Source organism: Corythoichthys intestinalis, chromosome 2 (genome assembly GCF_030265065.1).
Source record: "Corythoichthys intestinalis isolate RoL2023-P3 chromosome 2, ASM3026506v1, whole genome shotgun sequence".
Lineage (NCBI taxonomy): Eukaryota > Metazoa > Chordata > Actinopteri > Syngnathiformes > Syngnathidae > Corythoichthys > Corythoichthys intestinalis.
In genome coordinates this window covers 70,787,793-70,807,070 of record NC_080396.1, presented here as the reverse complement: position 1 = coordinate 70,807,070, position 19,278 = coordinate 70,787,793, and the positions used below count along the sequence as shown (strand labels likewise).

The window sequence follows — 19,278 nt, the reverse complement described above, 5'->3', positions numbered from 1 at the left end:
AGAGTACACTAAGAAGAACTAGCCTGCTTTGTTGTCTATTTATAGGGCTTTCAACTTATAAATAGGTACAATTTGTATATATATATATATATATATATATATATATATAAATAAAACAGGTTTTTGCGAGATATTTACACACACATACGCACGCGCACACACATTATACATATATATGGAGTGTAACGGTACACTAAAATGTGATTTCGGTTCAATTTTTGAAGTGTTCGCTTCGGTTTATTTTCGGCCCAAAAAAAAAGGTAGGGGGAATTTTTTTTTTTCTTTAAATGTCATAATACAACTTTCGTAAAAGAGTAAAAGTGACCATTTTGGGTGACATTTCAAATAAAATACGTAGTTCATAAAATTAAACAATTGTAAAAGTAAGATCTTAAATCATGAATAAACAATCAAAACTAAGCTTTGAATCCTTAGCAGCAACAACCTAAACAAATTATGAGAGTTTAACATTTTTGGGGAGAGATTACCATATTCAAGTTTTCTCCAGTGAGATATCTGGTTTCAGTGACAATAACTAGCTGATAATCTTACATGTAGATTCAGCATTCATTGACTGATTGTTTCGGTTCAAGTTAAAATATCCAGCAATTGTCGACATAACTATGGATTTATCCACTTGCCTTTGTCCATTGGTAAATTTAACGATGAAGCCAAAGTGTTTAACAGCACTGGCAGTAGGGTCTCAACCGTCACCAGCAGCTCGAGGCAGGCCGACCCAACAGTAGTAGAGCAAAATGGTCTTTTAGCGCAAGCTTCTCGCTTACATTTGTACAGGCCTGTTTTTTACAGGCTATAAAGTCTAAATTACTTATTGTGCAGAAACTCCCACAGGACTACCGTTCCGCACGTTGCGCTTCACGCTAATAAATTTCATGAGGAAAAAGAAAACTAAAACAGTTCACAAGTGAACTGAACTTAACATGCAAAACTGTTCAGTACATCCACATGAACGGTTACACCCTTTATATAGATATATAGTAGTAACGGTATTTGTATTCAACCTGTATTGGTCTGCAGCTATCAATTAATCTGATAAACATTTAATGCGTTGCAGAATAATTTTGTATTTGTATTTATTTATTTTATATATTTGTAAAATGTAAAACAAAGAAACAAGTGCTTAAAGCCTTAAATGGTATAAAAAAAAAAAAAAAGTATTCTAAGTACAACATAAGAATATTTTCTGAAAACTATGGCAATGTATTAAAGAACAACCATTTAGCCATTTGGTACTTTTTATGCCTACTGTCTTTTTGGAGTTTAAATGTCTAAATAGATTGAATGAAATGATATAAAATGCTCCCCCCCCCCCCCCACCATTCTCCCCCCAAAAAATAAAAAAGTTCAAATTTCAACAAAGAACAGCTAAATATACCTCAAAACGAAATTACAAATGCATTAAAAACATTAGCCTAAACAAAAACTTCTCGCCTTATACTGTATTGGCCTTAACAGGGAGCGGCTGGATTCAGCCGTTATATTCACTTTTGCCACCAGAGGGCAATATATCTCCAAAATCAGTCAAATCAATTCCAACAATTTGAAAATAAATCATTGCACCACTAGTCTAAACAAATAAAGCAGCAAAATTGAATTCGAAGCTTTTTTCTCATTGAATTACTCGATTTAATTAAGTAGTTATCATTGATCGCTGCTATGAAAGTTATGGCGAGTGTACAGCGTGGAAGCTATCAAATGCAGTATTACTAACTTTTTGATGTGTTTATATTTTCAAATCAGGAATGTTCATTTTGTTCTAGCCGTAGGCGAAGTCATTGAAACAGTATTTCGAGAGATTTTTAAAAACGATTTGCACTTTATTTTAGCCAATATAGCTTATGTGGGAGTATGGTCACTGGTAACGGTTTACAGATAAATGCGTAATCCAACACTGAATATGGTAGTTATTTTAATAAAAAAAAAGCTACCAGCTGGCAAGTGCTACCTGACTTTAACGGTTACCATAGTCGATCCACTCTATTTTTGCACATAAAATGACGAATGTTAGAACAATAAACACAAATATCATAAATTTAATGTTTTTTATTCTATTTTGTGCTTTAATAAGGGCTGGATTTTAGTTTTAGCCGATAAAACAAAAATCAATTTTGTAATTTGTTGTACCGAACCGTGACGTGTAATTACACCCCAAATATTTGACAAATGTAATCATGTATATTACCCAAAAAACGCTAACCATTATCAGTGTGGTTATGCCAGTAAAAAACTTGTGCAGATTATGGCCTTTCGTTGCTAGCATGTGAAATTACTAGAAGTTAGCATCGGCTAGTGTTAACCGGCGGTGACCCGACGCTAATATTTGCATGATGTTTGTTGAACAGGAAGTGACATCGAAATGTCCCAAAACCAACAGGAAGTGACCCAAAAATCAACTCATTACCTGCCATTGAACGGATCCAATGGCATACCGCACGCATCATGTCACTTTTGCTTATTAATATTCATGACAGCAATTCTGGCTAGGCGGGTCAACCTCCCGTTTGTCCCTAATTAGTAAATGCATGGAAATAGTGTACGAGCTAAACCTACCAATTCCGTCCGAAAATGTCCCTGGTGCCAAATTCACTGGTAAAGATGTGGAAGAACATACAAATGTTCAGTTAAAGAGATGGCTTGAGTGTCGAGGGCTGAAAAAGAGCAGATCTGATCCAGAAGTAGCTTTTTTTTATCGACACCTTTTTCTTGTGTGCTTTGCCTTACGCCACCAAGAATGACATTCTCCCCGTTTCAACAATACATCCTTCACCACCATATGCCCCTGCCCCGGCTTAGATATATCCTCTGGTTGTCTTACGTCTCTGACCGTTCTTGGGGTAATTTACATCGCTATTTTTTGCAGCCATCACAAATGTTACTCAGTGACAGCGAACAAACACTTAATTTTTTCATCAATAACGAATCTTAACTATAATTTACACTTCCCCCTTACTGATGATGCTTTTTACAACAGAAAAGGTAACGGTGGCAGTCAGATACCATTTTAATGTTTTGCAGGTCATACATTTTCAGACAAAAGCAGTACGGCAAAACGCCACGCTAAAAAATAAGTAAAATATCAAAATGGCTTACTTCTTCGTCCTCTGTAGGACCATGGCTCCCAACAACATGTTTACTGCATATCAAATGTGAATGGCTTTACCTTGCTGGCGTTAAACTGGTCTTATGGACGTCCTTGCAAGTTGATCCATTCTTCACAATATTTCCTCCAAGGTTTTCGTTTCGTATGAAGAAAACATCCTTAATATGTTGTAATGTGTAAAGTCCTTTCTACAAGTTCCATAGCACCAGTGGTGACCCGGCATGTTTTTTTTTTTTAAAGATTACTGGAGAAAACAAGCAGAAATAACATGGATTGCATGCGAGGGCGTGTCTATAATGACCCACTTCCGCCAACGTCCTGGTCTAAAAATAGCATTCGTGCGGTACGCTATTGATTTGAACCAGGAGGAAGCTCTTTAGTACCATTGACGGCGCAAGACGTCCAGCAATATAAAAAACGTAGTTGTTTTCTCGATGTTGTGCTTTCCAGAATTTTTTAATTGAAACAATTGTTGGATGCTGGAAAAAAAACAACTCTGCCTTTCCTAGACAACTCTAAACCTTTATTTTTCTAACAAGAGTGAAAAGAAACAAAGGCAACATCCAAATAAAAAGTTTATACACAAAAGATAACAGTGTGTCTCTTCAATAACAATAATAATAATAATAACAAGAATAATGTTTGGAAAAGGGAACAGAAGTGTTACAGTAAAGTCAGATTCTTTTCCAGATGAGGACCACTTTGAGGTGGGGTTCAGACAGTGTCCATTTTTGGGGAAAGTAGCACCAAAAAAGATGAATGCCTGTTTGGATCGTCGCCCACCTCCGAAACAACACCCGACACCGGCTAGAAAAATAAAAAGTTTGGACGCCAGTCTGCGTCGTATCGTGGCCTCGTGGAAACCAGTGACCCGAGTGAATAGCTTATCCCAGGACCGGGGGAGGGGCTCCGTTTAATACGTTATTTTGTGGAGGGTGGGGAATAACGAGACATAGCGACTTACCTGGGAAACAATTCTAGATAGAGCACGCACACTGCTATCACAGGGAGTCCCCACGTTATCCCACGAAGGAGGTGGTTGGGGGAAGTCCCCCAGGGGGTGGGGCAGAGGGGAAAGGTAGGGTAGGCTAAGGGAATGTCCCGCATCTTTTGTTTTGTCACAAAATGGAGTCTGCTCACTTCGTTTCTTTGGCAGATCCACCGTTGACTCTCAGAGAATCTGGATAAAAACAGACAGACAAAATGCAAGGTTGGACGTGTAGAAATGTTGTTATTTGGCCACCATAGACGGCGCGAGACGTCCAATCTATTTTGACTGGGAGGGGAGAATGAGGCATTGAAAAGTAAGCAGTTGCAGCCAAGTGAACGAAAATGAACAGGAAGTGACCTGGATTTGAAGTTTAATCATGGACTTCACTATCAGTTGACGAGACAGCTCCGACAGACATTGTGTCATGGCTTCCCGTAGGGGGCCAGGCCAGGCAGAGCGTCGTGACTGATTTCACTGCGATAAACTCAAACAAGCTGCGTTCTAACGCCGCATTTAGGTGGAAACAGGATGAACGTTTTAGTTTATATAACTAGGCAGGAGTGTCTCAAGAGTGATTTGGTCGAGGCGTCAAGCTAAGTATTATATACAGACATGAAAATGGGTCAGGGGTTAAAAAGGTGACAAGGGTGTGGAGGAAATATGTTCCGGTACACTGTAAAACCCAACAAAATATTGAGCTCTGTCGACCCACATTGTGTTTCAGCAAGGCTGTGCAGAGACCGGTGGAGGGGCAGGTGCTCATAGATCAAAAGGGGCACATGAACAAGTATTTCATACACCTTACAACAACATGAGTTCAATTTTAACCAGCTTTACATTATAATTGGCTGTCACTGTGACATACTTTAATTGGGAGGGGGCAACAGTGAATAGAAATCAACATTGTCATCAACACTTTCTGGCTGTGACTCAGTCACTCCCTCTTTTCTTCAACCTCTACATCAAAACTTCCTCAACTTGTTGTTCATCTGAGAACATCAGATGGTCACTGAGCCACCAACAGCACAGTTTTCTCAAAACTGCGCTGGGTCCCAGACTGTTCTCCCAGTGTTTGAAAAATACAGGGAGAACAGTCTGGCCGTGCCAGGCAAGCTCATGAAGACTCAAATAAGCCTCCGGCAGGTGCCTGTTTTGGGTTTAGGTCGCCAGCGGCTTTGGTTTTGAAAATACTTGAATTTTATTTCAAGTTTTTGAAAAAGGCCCCCTACCAGCGGCCCCGTCAACTGATAGTGAAGACTATGGTTTAATGAACAGAAATTAAAGCGTGACAAGAAATGACTTTTAATAAGGCAGTGAGCTAGGAATGACCCAAAATTGAAAGGGAGTGACCTGAAATTGATGCTTAACAGGAATTGAAGCTTGATCAAAAGAAATTGATGCTTAATCAACAGCAAGTGACTTGAAATAATCAAGGAGGGAGCTAGGAATGACCCAAAGTCAACAGGAAGTGCCTGTTAATGCCCAAAATTAACAGGATATGACCTGGAATTGAAGCTTAAGAAGAAGTGACTCGAAATGATTGGAAAATGAGCTAGGAATGACCCAAAAATAAACGGGAAGAACCTGTAAATGCCCAAAATTAACAGTGACTCCTAATTAACAGGAAGTAACCCGCAAATGCCGAAGGAATGTTGATGTCATTTGTTTGCCATTGACAATGTGAGATGTCCAAGCTATTCATTCATTAGCCCCCTCCCAGTCAAAATGGATTGGACATCTCGCGTCTTAAATAGTAGCGATTCTAGTAGTTCCGCTAACGTGATATCTCCATGTAGCAGAGACCGTAAATGAAGACTTTTAAGGCATTGGATTTTAATGCCAAATAAAGAGTTTTCAAGGAAAAAGCAGATAGTCAAGCTTACGTCTGCGTGAAGCTGGCCGGGTAGGTGAGGCGACGGGCAACTCTTTTTGGAGTCTGATGCGTCCGGCGCCGCCGCCCTGTCCGCACTTCCTCCTCGGTGGCCCTTTCGCTTCCTCTTGGACTCCTTGATCCGACCTCGACCGTTCCGCTGGTGCTCTTCTACTTCCATCTACGCAAAAAACATTTATTTGTTCCATGTACTATTTTTCCATTTCGTGCGCCTTTTGGGGTTTGCTAACCTGAATGAGTGTGCGCAGCGTGGCCATAGGGGGATCGGAGACGGCGCGCAAGACCTTGGCGATGGCGCCGGTCTGGTCAAGCGAAACCTCTAGCAGGTCTCCTTCCAGCTGCAGCTCCTCCAGTCGCTCCCGGGCCTCGGCCGAAAGTTGCACCACCTGACCCCGGAGCTCGGGCAGCAGCGGTAGCAAGGCGCCCGCGCCTGAGCAAATGTACACGCCACACCACGTCACCTAGGCGGCTCTTTCAGCTCGCCGCGCAGCCGCTCCCACTTACCGGTAGCGCCGTTGCCGCCCAAGCCGTTCTCGCCAGCCGCCTGTGGGGCGCCAGAAGACTAGTCACGCACAAACAAATTCTGTATAATATATTTTTTCCACCCATTTTCAATTTGGTCCATAGAATGTTTATGGTTGCGCCAAAAACAAAGAAGCCCAATTTACCTTCAATTGTAAAAACATTTCCAATGTTCAAAATGCTACTTGTCCTACAGTTTTTGTCCCAATTCACAGAATTCGCACGCCAAAAAAACTCCCAAAAATCAAGTCCACAAGAAGCGCCAAAACTCTCCATACATTTTTAATGCCCCGCATTCAACTCCCACTAGGATTTCCATTGAATTCTACTGATTTTCAACTAACCAAAACTCAAAAACAAAAAAAATCTATTTGTGGTCGTTACTTTGACAAAAATTAATCTTGGAATTGCCTCAAAATAAACAAGTGAAGCGGAAATACCCTAAAAATTATAAAATGACCTCAAATCAATAGACCCTACCCACTGACGTCACAAAATCACGTGATCGCTGTATTGTTCCGCCCCCTTGTCCGTCATTTTGTGTCTGTATTATCAATGGTCTCAATTGATCGAGCAGTTTATAATGCATTTCATGGAAGACCCGGTGCTTTCGGATGCCGTAAACTCACTGGATGCGTTGCATAAAAGGCGTTATGTGGAAAAGCTTCAGTTTATCCATTCGCCAGATCCATATTTGATGCCTAAATCGATGTTTTTCGACCCGCTGTCTCCGCCGTATTTGCCTGACATCTGCTAGCTACCCTGATATTTACAACTATCTTGTCCACACAAAATCAGCCTATTCTCACGAAAGCTTGAAAAACTTTAAGAGCTTGGAGGCTTATAAATACTTCGTTGCTGGTTGGGTGAAACAGGTCCTCGTCCACGAAAATTCGGCAGGAATCTATCTTGTGCTTGGAAAGGTGAGTTAAGAAATTTTCAATTCAAAATCTTTTGTTCTTGCTAACATCCACTGTCAAGTCTAATGTATTTCATGTCATTTGCCAATGGAGCTAGGGCTTTTAATGTTTATATGGTTTAGCGATAGCACTCTCACTACATACATACGTGTATGTTGTCAGCGATTAGCCTAGCAATGATCTTAATTGTGGTTGTCAGCCCAAAACCCTCTAAATATATATTAAATGCATCTTACCAGATATAAAATGACTACTACATAATCTGTGGTAATCGTTTGGAGCCCAGTTTTCTTGTCGAATTGCAGCAGCCCATCTCGCTCTCTCCTCCGGGTCTCTCGGAATCCGGTAGAACTTCAAGTCTCTCCGTCTATCTTCTCTGTTATTGCAACAGACCGCCACACACGCCTTCACCATTTTGATTATTAATGTTAACGATCAGAAAACCACGCCGTAATTAGGAGGAATGTACGTAGCCGTAACAGGTAAACACGATGTGTTGACAGACAATTGGGCGGCACCAGTCAGGAGGGCGGAGTTGTGACGTCACGTGGGTAGGGTCTATAGAAGGTGACCAAAAACCAACAGAAATGGCCCAAAATAAAGAGGAAGTTACCAATGAACAGAGTGACACAGATCTGCCCTAAAATCATCATAAAATGACCCAAAATCAATAGAAAGTGGCCCAAAAACAAAAAGTAATTTTTCCGACTCGAGCCAGGCATTAACTTGACGATCTGAACGGGACCGGTTGCATAGTTTGCGACTTTCATATTTTCAAATCCATTGTGGGCCACATTTTTCCAGAATTTGAACTGTCAAGTCTCCCAAATTGAAATTCATGCAGAAAATACGTCAGCAAAGAGCGAGAGGCATGGAGGACGGCAGCGATGACATTTGCATTAGCGCCAAGCGAGAACTCTGCTTTTAGGGAAGAGGCGGGCTTGACAACAGTCATAAAATAATAAAATAAAATTTGGGGGTAAGCCTGAGAATGCTCGGTTTTCTTTGTGTGCGCCAAATGAGCAGTACTGCACATCAGTGTTGCTTACATGGCCGAGAGTTGGGGTAAACTGGAGGTATGACTGTGATGCGTTCTATCAATACATAAAAACTTTAAATACAAAATGGGAGATATTCGGGGATTATTTATGTCTGCTATGTCCTCTTTTGGGAAATCAAAATATGATCACTCTAGATGCGTGTATAGTCATTTGTTTTGATGCTTCTGCACATACAGGTCAGTTTGCTGAACGCGTGTCGGACTGCATGTGATTGCCCATGTGTAATATTTGAATGGGCTCAATGGACAAACGTAGTCTGAACGGGCACTCCAAAAAAACATGACAAAAAATCAGAATTGTGCATTAAGACATGCGGTATGAACCTAGACGAAGTGATAAGTAACCCATAACCAACAGAAAGTGACCCAGAATTAGATAGACCGATTATCGGTGCAGATATTTGGAAATTTGTCGTATATTGGCTTTTTTTTTTTTTTTTAATTAATACTTTCAATCTAAAATTAATAGGAATTATACAAAATGTCCAGAACCTAGAATGTCACGAAAGGTACAGGGAAAAGTCCCAAAATCAACACGAAGTGACCTGTAAATACGTATTGCCTGCCATTGATAATGAAAGACAGCTATTTGTATTTAAACTGGGAAAAGTGGCTGTAAAGGCTCATCTTAACGTCCTATCGACCTAAGTTCATTCATGACTCCCAGCCTAAATGGGTTGGACGTCTAAGGCCATCAATGGCAGGCAATCAGTAAGCCAAGATGACCTTGAAAATGTCTCAAAACCTACAGTTGGTCACCCTTGGGAGAGTAGATCATTCCCATACCTGAACGTCCCGGGTTTCTTTCTTTCTGGGCGAATCTTCCGTCAGATCAATGACTGCGTCGTCCCCGTCGCCTCCCTCTGAGTCGGACAAAACGATAACAGAGTCGGCCTCTTTGTTGGTGCCGTCCTCACCATCGCCTGGACGGAGACTCTCTTTGAGTTCTCTCAGAGTGCGGAGAGCCCGCCTCAGCTCGGGCGTCTCCAGTGCCTCCTTCGCACGACCCTGCCAGTTGATGGCTCGTTCGGTCAGGCACTGCAGCGCTTCGCCCTCGGGCAAGCGTACGGGCAGCCGTTGCAGGGCCACCAGCAATGCCAGGATGGTCTCCAGGCGGGGTCGCCGCGAGCGCTGGCAGCGTGGGCAGAAGAAGCGGCAGTCCCAGTCCCACCAGCAGCGCGGGTTCCTTGGCGCCCCGCGCGAGGGGAAAGCAACGCAATCACCGTGGAACCAGTCTTTGCAAAGGTGGCAGCGCAATTGGGGGGCGCGCGGGCTCCCGCCGCACACGCACACCGACGCGGCGGGGTGGCTCCCGTTCTCCTTGACGTCCGTTTCCATGCGGCGCTCGTCGTCGGGAAGTCCCGCCTTCCCCATGTTGACCTTGCGCAGCCTGAGTAGCGCCTCCTTCTCCCTGCGCTCGCCTTCTTTGAACGCCATCACCTTGGGGAAAAAGCGCATATCACAAAGGCTAGGTTCATAAGGCGCTAAACCAACGGCTAAATTATTGTCAATTAAAAAAGATTTTTGGGAAACTGAATGTTTAAAGGTGCTATGAAACGCTACAAGTGAATTCAAAATTAGAACATATTTTGAACACAAATACATAAAAAAAAAGTCATCATTCTTAATGAAATTAGATCCTAATTAATCTCAGCTGCATTGGCCCCGCCTGCTGGAACGGGCTAACGGAAGATGATGCCATACCCAGAATGAGCTGCAGAGTTCTGCTAGCATGCTATCCATAGGCGCGATATTCTCTTGTCAATTTGTTAACATGAACTAGCTAGTGCAGAACTAAAAACCTAGACAATCATCAATTCTGGTTAAGAGATCACAACCAGACTGATGCATCGATTTAGATGGAATAACCATGAAATTATAAAAGAATTAAGATTTGAATGCACAGTTCGATTTCAACATACAAAATGACAGTGCAGTCATTTTCATTTTTTTGACATTGTTACCATTTCGTAGTACCTTTAAAGTTTGTTTTCGAATATTTTAAAACATAACACTTTTTTTTTCAGGATCAAATATTCACTTCTTGGTTTCAGTCATGTTTTGTTCACCTTCAGATTTTTTATTCACTTTCAGATCGCGGCGTATGGGCTTGTGACAGCCTCTTTACGCATCTCCCTATGATGTTGCCTTGAGGAAACGTAGGCACTTAGATTGACTTTATTTTCTTTATACTGATAAGTAATGAGTAAGCAAAGCAAAGGGGAAAAACATGATTTTTGTTCCCCCCATAGCATTAATTGATTGATTACGAGTATGAACATAGCCAAAGATGAAGTGGGCGGAGCTCAGAGGCTCTTGGCAAACTCACAATAGCCGCGGGGTCTCTCAGGTCTTGGGCCGAGAGGCCCAGAGTGTTGCTGTCGACGTCGTCGAGTTCCTCTGACGTCTCGTCGTGTCTTCTTTTCGCGCACGGACACAATACCTGCAGGGTCAATTAGCACTGTGTATTACGTGGAATGCACAAAACAGAGACATGTTGTAGGGCTGTTGTCACGATACTAAAACTTTGAACAAAATCAATGGGAAGTTAATCGGAATTGACCCAAAATCAACAGGAGGTGACCCGTAGATGCCCCAAAACCAACAAGATGTGACCCAGAAATGCCCCAAAATCAACCAAAAGGGACCTGCAAGTGCAAGTAAAATTCAGAAAGAGACTCAAAATCAATAAAATATGAACCCTAAGTGTCCCAAAACTAACAAAGTGACCCCCCCCCCCAAAAAAAAAAAAAAAATCAATAAAAAGTGACCTGGGAATGTCCTAAATTACTCAGAAAGTGACCCAAAGCCAATAAGAAGTGACCTAAAATCATCAGGAAGTGACATGTAGATGCCCTAAAATCACTTCCTTTAATTTTGTGGCATTTTCAGGAAGGCCTGTCGCGATAACAAATTTTAGTAGGCGTTATATTGTCTCATAAATTATAGACACGCGATATTATTGCCTGATTCTTTTTTTTCAACCACGAATATAGTGACAATACATCCTAATTAACCACCTATTGAAATGCAATATATTGTTACTCTTAAATAAAAGAAACTATTAAAATTGAAAAATATTTAAAAAACCCATAATGACTCATTTTAAAGCTAGTTAGGTGCAGAATATGAAATAAGTGAGAAACACACTGTCATTTTTGTTGTCTACAATTAGAGCCCATTAAAAGGTTAATTTGATCCAAAATAACTCATCTTGTCCTGCAAAGTTCGCATGCAACATATTTGAAGCCAAATAATTATCATTGATTACATCATAATATCATTGCCAATCAGATTTTTCATAATGGGTGTCATTTCAAATTTATTCTTAGTGTAGAATCTGAAGTATATGTGATTGCCTCCAGAAATCTAAACATGACATGCTTTTTTTTGGAAATGTTCACTGAAAGTGTTAGCTAAGCCACAAACAGAAAGCTTTACACTCAGTAAAAACAAAAACAAAATGCACTTCTCTTTCTTCATGCATGTTGTATCAGTAATAAATGTTTTTTCTTTTGTTTGCATCACTTTCAAATTCTTTAATCCGGCGAGTTTTCATGTTTGATGTGACCCCTTTCAACAGCAATTTTGTGTTGTGGAGATAGTACATTGTTTCTTTCCATTAGCCTCGATGTAGCAATGCTAACGTTTTACAATGTTTATTATAGAAGTGTTTCCTTATTTTGTATATCTAAACTCTAATTCAACGGCATGTTGATGGCCAATAAACATCTGTGAGAGCTACTAGAGTCTCATATGAAATCAACATGCACGTGCGCCGAAAGCATGCAGCACACGCATAATCTCCGTGTTATAATTCTACTTCTTGCATATCGCGACAGGCTTGTTTTCAGGTCCCTTCCTTGTTAACTTATGGCACTGAAAGAGCATTCACAGCCAGGAAGTCACCAAAAATCAACAGGAAGTGACCTGGATTTGAAGCTAAATCAACAGGACCTGATTCGAAATGATCAATAAATGCTGCAAAGTTATCAGGATGTGATCCAGAATGATCAGGAAGTGGCCGAGTAATGCCCCAAAATCAACAAGTGTGACCCAAAAATTAACATGAAGTGACCTAGAGTCATCAGGAAATCATATGAATTTGAAGCTAAAACAACTGAAGGTGACCTGAGGTAATCAGGAAGTGATGTAGGAATGCCAAAAAATTAGGGCTGTCAAAATGATCGCGTTAATGGGCGGTAATTAATTTTTGTAATTAATCATGTTAAAATATTTGACGCATTTAACGCACATGCCCCGCTCAAACAGATTAAAATGACAGCACAGTGTAATGTCCTATTGTTACTTGTGTTTTTTGGTGTTTTGTCGCCCTCTGCTGGCGCTTGGGTACGACTGTTTTTATGGGTTTCAGCACCACGAGAATTGTGTAATTATTGACAACAATGGCGACCTACTAGTTTATTTTTTGATTGAAAGTTTTACAAATTTTATCAAAACGAAAACATTTAGAGGGCTTTTAATATAAAATTTCTATAACTTGTACTAAGATTTATCTTTTAAGAACTACAAGTCTTTCTGTCCATGGATCGCTTTAACAGAATGTTAATAATGTTAATGCTATCTTGTTGATCTATTGTTATAATAAACAAATACAGTACTTATGTACCGTATGCTGAATGTGTATATCCGTCTTGTATCTTATCTTTCCATTCCTACAATAATTTACAGAAAAATATGGCATATTTTATAGATGGTTTGACTTGCGATTAATTACGATTAATTTTAAAGCTGTAATTAACTCGATTAAAAATGTTAATCGTTTGACAGCCCTACCAAAAATGAATAGTGCCCTAAAATCAACAGGAAGTTACTTGTATATGCCGGAAATTAACCGGAAGTACCACCTGAAATTGAAGCTAAATCACCAGTAAGTGACACAAAAATCAACAGGAAAGAAGCGACCTATAAACGCCCCAAAACGAAGACGTAATCAGCAAATCCCCCAAAATAAACAAACAGTGACCTGAGGGAGTATTTAAATCTTGTTTTTACCTCATTGGCCGCCATTTACGGCGCTAGACATCAGATTCATTTCACGTTGCTTCAAATGGATTGGGTGTCTACTAGCAATAAAGTCATTTTTTTCCACAGCAGAAGAATGACGTTGCCTGTTTTGATGGCGTACCTCTAGTAAGCTGTGCTGACTGCTCTTCTTCAAAAAGGTCTTGCTTGCCTTGTCCCTCCAGGAGTGAGCACTGGCCACCTGGAGCTCCAGCTGCCGAAGCTCCTCCATGAAAACGGGCAGGTCTCTTCCCACGGCCACCAGGCCCTCTAGGTCATCAAGACACGGGTAATGCTCCCCGTTCTACAATTATGTAGCAAAGCGTTCAGACAGGGGGCTGTGCGCTAAACACGGGATGGACGAGGAGACGTTAGCCGACCTGGATTTCCTCCAGGTCCGTTACCCAGGCGTGCGCTCTGCTCAGGCAGCCCTGCAAAGCTTGAATGTTGGGCAACTTGACGGGAATGAGCTGCGCCTCATTCACGATGGCCTCCAGTGTGGAGAGGGGGTGCTTTTGTCTGGAAAGACAACTGTCCAGTTAAGAGAAAAAACTGAGAAGGCAGGCCTCGTTTATTTATTTCAGTAGTCGTTGCTATGTGAACATTCTGTCATTCTGTCAACATGTGCTAGCTAGCGCAGAACTAGAAAGCTAGGCACGATCATCATTTCTGGTTGTGATGTCACAACCAGATTTGCTGAAAAAAGTAGGTGGTTCCTGATGCATTGTTTTGAGTAGAACAAATGTGAAATAGTAAAAACCAGCCAGATTTGGGCAAATTCGTTTTCTACATGTTAAATAGTGCATCAGTGCAGTTGATTCAATTTTGACATTCGCCATTTCTTTGGAATTCGATAGCAACATTTGTAACTAGTGGCCATGTTGCAAAGGGGGGTTGGAAATAATCTCGAAATTGCGCAGCATCACCGATATGTTTTAGTGCTGTACCGAGGCCCCTTTCCAATATGAGTCTCGGTGCAACGAGTTAATATGTGAACTAACTCTGCACGTAGACTTAAGTTTTTTATTTCAATAAACAAAATTTTCGTTTTCGACGAAAACCTTGCTCCTTACCGTTATTCCATAAGATCTGCATTGCTTCTTTTATAGTGGCATTTTTAACTGGTGGCCATCTTCGGAAGGGCGGCCGGCAGTTGGAAACAATATCTTGAAGAGTTCATATTGCGCAGCAACAGCGCTTTATTTGTTAGTACTAGCTGACGTTGCCTGCATTTTAATGCCATTTCGGTGCAACTATAGTCAAGATGTGAATTAACTCAGAATTAACTCGCCCGGCCTTAAATTAAGAGTATTTATTGACTTCAGTTGACATTTTTGTTTTCGTTGATAACCTAACACGTTAGGGGCAAAACACACAGGAGGTGATGAGCGATGGCGAAAGTCAATCGCCATTTATCTCAAATACAACACACGGGGCGCAATGCAACTGTAGCGACAGCGACACGCATAGGCCTCTTGCTTTGTGTCATTGCTCATCTCTGATTGGAGGCCACTTCAAATTTTCTGGGTTGGCCAGTGTCCTCGCAAAGTGATTTGCAGATTAATCTGTTGCTGATTGGTTGTAGTGCCAGGCGACAGCGACAGAAATAGAATAATTTCCTATTTTCTATCGTGTCGCTGATGCATTTGCAGCATTTGTAGCTTGAGACCATCTTGGAAAGGGCAACCAGCGGTTGGAAACAATCTCAACGAGCACATATTGCGCAGCATCAGAGCGGTATTTAATAATATTAGCAGATATTGGCATTTTAATGCCGTACCGAGGCCTATTTCCAATACTAAAGCCAGTGCAACTAGTTAATATGTGAATTAAATCTGAGTTAATTCGCACAGCATTGAGGGCTTTGTTCGATTATCATTTCAGTTAACAAAATTTTAGTTTTCTTTCCTTACCATTGTCCCAAACAGATCTGCGCTACATATTTTAAAGCAGCGTTTGTAACTGGCAGCCATTTTGAGAAGGGCGACCTACTCAAAGATTACATAATGCACAGCATTGGCACCTTATTTGTTAGTACTCGCCAGTACCGGTGGCGGCATGTCAATGCCGTATCGGTGCAACTATAGTTAATATTTGAATTAACTCCGAGTTAACAACCTAACCTTAAATTCAGGTTTTTATTCGGACTGTCAAAATTATCGCGTTAACGGGCGGTAATTCAAATTTTTAAACTAATCACGTTAAAATATTTGACGCAATTAACGCACATGTCCTGCTCAAACAGATTAAAATGACAATAGTGCAATGTCCACTTGTTTTTTGGAGTTTTGTCGCCCTCTGCTGGCGCTTGGGTGCGACTGATTTTATGGGCTTCAGCACCCATGAGCATTGTATGATTATTGACATCAACAATGGCGGGCTACTAGTTTATTTTTTGATTGAAAATTTTACAATTTTTATTAAAAAAACATTAAGAGGTTTTAATATAAAATTTCTATAACTTGTACTAAGATTTATCTTTTAAGAACTACAAGTCTTTCTATCCATGGATCGCTTTAAAAGAATGTTAATAATGTTAATGCCATCTTGTTGATTTATTGTTATAATGAACAAATACAGTACTTATGTACCGTATGTTGAATGTATATATCCATCTTGTATCTTATTTTTCCATTCCTACAATAATTTACAGAAAAATATGGCATATTTTATAGATGGTTTGAACTGCGATTAATTACGATTAATTTTAAGCTGTAATTAACTCGATTAAAAATCAATCGTTTGACGGCCCTAGTTTTTATTGATTTCAGTAAGGAAAATTTACATTTTCAATCATATTCTTCCTCTTTATCCTTGTACTAGACAGATCTGTGCTGTTTCTTTTACTTTGTAACTGCCTGCCATCTTGGGAAGGGCGACCACCAGTACACATTGCGCAGAGATCAAGGCGTTATTTCTTAATATTAGCTGATAAGGACCCCTTCCGATAGTAATATCGGCACAACACTAGTCAATATGCCACTTATAGCCTCACTCCTTACCGTTGTTCCAGACAGATCTGCGCTTTCTCCTCCCATCGCTCAGCAATGGTGAGCAGCTCCTGCAGCTCGGCCATGGCTGTGTCCACAGAGGCGCTCTGGGGCACGTGGCGTCCCGCCTGGATCAGCTCGCGAAGGACGTCCAGGGTGACCTCAGGCCTCTCGCCGCCCTCCGCGCCCAAGGTGCGCCGGACCTCCGCCAGCCAGCGCCCCAGCTCCCGGAGGCCCTGGAGCAGAGCGCACTCGGGAACGACCACAGGCAGTCGGCTCCCTTGCTCCAGCAATGTCTGCAAGAGCTCAGCGGGTGCAGAGTTCCTCCGCCAGTCACGTTCGTTGAGGAGTTCCTGAGCTCGGCACTGGTACGCGCTCACCGTCCGCAGAACCGCCTTGACGGGGGACGGACGACAGGTCGCCCGTTGAGGAAAAAAATCCAAGAAAGGTCGGACATTTTGTCAAAGATTGGTCACCTGCACTTCGTCCAGGCGGTTAATCACGCAGGGCAGGTTTTGCATGGTGTCTAGTAAGGATTTCAGCTCGGACACGGTCATTTTGGGGTCACTGGAATGCAGAAAATTCTTTGTTATGTTGGCTGAGCCGTAGAAAGTTATTTGGCTGGCACTGATGGCGCGAGACGTCCAATTCATTTTTGACTGAGAGGACACCCAAATGGATTGGATGTCTCGCATTGACAACGACAGGTCAATTAGAGCACAATTAATCGACTGATTGGTTCACAAATAAATACATAAAAATTCAAATATTTATATGATTAAAGATTCACTTAAATACTGCAATATTAAGATTTTAATCCTTACATGCTGATTCTTGAGAATTGGTGACATTCCCAATTTTTTTTTTTTTTTTTTTTACACCATAGATACAAGTTGTAGCCATTTTGCAACATATGAAAATTTACATATTCCTTTTTTAGAAATTTTGTTTATTATTTATTAGTGTATTATTTACAGAGGTTTTATTTATTATTATTATTTTTTTATACTAAATACTTAATTTTCATTAAGATTCTTAATCTTCTTTAGCATCTACTTGAACATTAACACATAAATTGAAGGATTTTAATCTTAATTTTATACATTTTGGGGTTAATGACATTTTTAATTGTGCACAATATTAATTTAATGTTGGAACTCCTGTTCCTAAAGCGTTTACTTCAAATTGTCAAAATGCTTGTTTTTGTGCCTCTAAAATTTTCATTTCCCATTTTATGGTGGGAAGCAGTAAATATTCTCATGTGTGAGAAAAATAATGAAAAAAAAATAAAAAGGACAAATGTACATACATTATTTAATCTTGAATTCTGTTAAAATTTTTAAGAACCAAAAAATGGTGGGGGGTGCATAATATCATTTTTGATTAAAAAAAAAACAAAAAAAACAGACACATGTATTAAATATGTTTTGTTAAAGGATGAAAAAAAGTTAATATTGTCCTATTTTTGGACTACAGACATTTTATATCAATTTAGTCAATGCACGTGATTTACTTTTGTGGGTCACACTAGGGCAGTGCTTCTCAATTATTTTCTGTTACGCCCCCCCCAAGCAAGACGTAAATGTTTCGCGCCCCCCCAAACTCTCCGCCGCCACTGTAAATAGTATTATTCGTCTATAAAATTACTATTATAAATACGCATCTGCCTAACATTGTGTCCTTTTTTTCTAATAAAGAAAAAAAGTAACAGATCAACTTATAATAAAGTATAACTTTATTAACATTGTTTTGTTTGTAACAGAGAAGACTTGACGTGCATCAATTTGCCTGAATTTAAAAAAAAAAAGTCACATTCAAACTGTAAAAATACACTCAAGGTATTTTTGACCATTTGATACAGAAAAATAAAATGTAATAAAATCCGTAAATAATAACAAATTCAAATTGATTAGAAACATTTACTCATGAGGACAATATGCCAAAAAATTTGACCGAAAAAACAAAAATGAATAAAGGAAAAAAAGAGTGTCCTTGGACAGAAGGACAGTTTTTATTTTTGCTGCTCACACTCAGTATTACCTCCTTTGCAATGGTGTGGAGTCATTATGCAATGAGCATGCTAACAATGCTCACTGGTTTACTGATATAACACTGACAAAGCAGGACTATTGTTGGCAATATTCGGCACGTTTTCGCTGAAAAACAATCAAGCGGCTTATCTATGAGATTGGGGTCGAATGTCTTTAAGTGGCGTCTTAATTGATTTGGCTTCTGGCAGTCCGCTATAATTATTTTCAGACACAGTAAACAGTAGTCTTTCCTCATCACCCCACTGTATTAAAAGTCAAAGCTAAAAGGCAAACGGCCCGAAAAAAGCGCATTCTCGGCGGCCGAGGTAGAACCGTAGGTGAGGGCGGTCGTCGTGACGATCCCAAGCCGAAAATGGCACTTCCCGGGCGGCGACGTGAGAACCGGACAAGACAGTGGGTCGCTGTGTGAGTGAGTCCGGTCGGAAAACGGCTTTCGAAAACTGCGGCGGCGCACTGCTCTTCATGTCTGTTTTCTGTGTGCTGAGTGCTCTTCCTTAGTTCAAAAATACTGCACGCACTCTGAAAATGAGAGCGCCACTGCCACCCACTGAGTGCATGTGCAAGTACACTTTATTCCAGTCCGGCAAAAAAAAAAAAAAAAAAAAAAGCATGTTCCCCGAGGACACATGCGCCCCCCCGGCATCGCTCTGCGCCCCCCAGGGGGGCGCGCCCCACTATTTGAGAAGTACTGCACTAGGGCAAGGTTC

At 40.8% G+C, this 19,278-nt stretch overlaps 1 protein-coding gene across 5 annotated transcripts in view; it reads right to left on the bottom strand.

The window, feature by feature from the left end:
- Window positions 1-3,320: 3,320 nt before the first annotated feature.
- kdm5c (lysine demethylase 5C) overlaps window positions 3,321-19,278 on the bottom strand; it is a 54,747-nt gene continuing 38,789 nt past the window's right edge. The window contains exons 20-29 of one of the 5 annotated variants that reach the window (XM_057821974.1): window positions 16,997-17,087; window positions 16,533-16,915; window positions 13,911-14,049; window positions 13,655-13,834; window positions 10,835-10,948; window positions 9,292-9,945; window positions 6,508-6,547; window positions 6,234-6,433; window positions 5,996-6,163; window positions 3,321-4,301 (exon numbers count right to left, since the gene is read on the bottom strand). In XM_057821974.1, the coding sequence (XP_057677957.1) occupies window positions 4,293-4,301; window positions 5,996-6,163; window positions 6,234-6,433; window positions 6,508-6,547; window positions 9,292-9,945; window positions 10,835-10,948; window positions 13,655-13,834; window positions 13,911-14,049; window positions 16,533-16,915; window positions 16,997-17,087 (1,978 nt within the window). In that variant the 3' untranslated portion in view covers window positions 3,321-4,292. The remainder of the gene's footprint in view (window positions 4,302-5,995; window positions 6,164-6,233; window positions 6,434-6,507; window positions 6,548-9,291; window positions 9,946-10,834; window positions 10,949-13,654; window positions 13,835-13,910; window positions 14,050-16,532; window positions 16,916-16,996; window positions 17,088-19,278) is intronic. The other 4 variants (XM_057821961.1, XM_057821951.1, XM_057821942.1 and 1 more) reach the window with 4 other exon arrangements.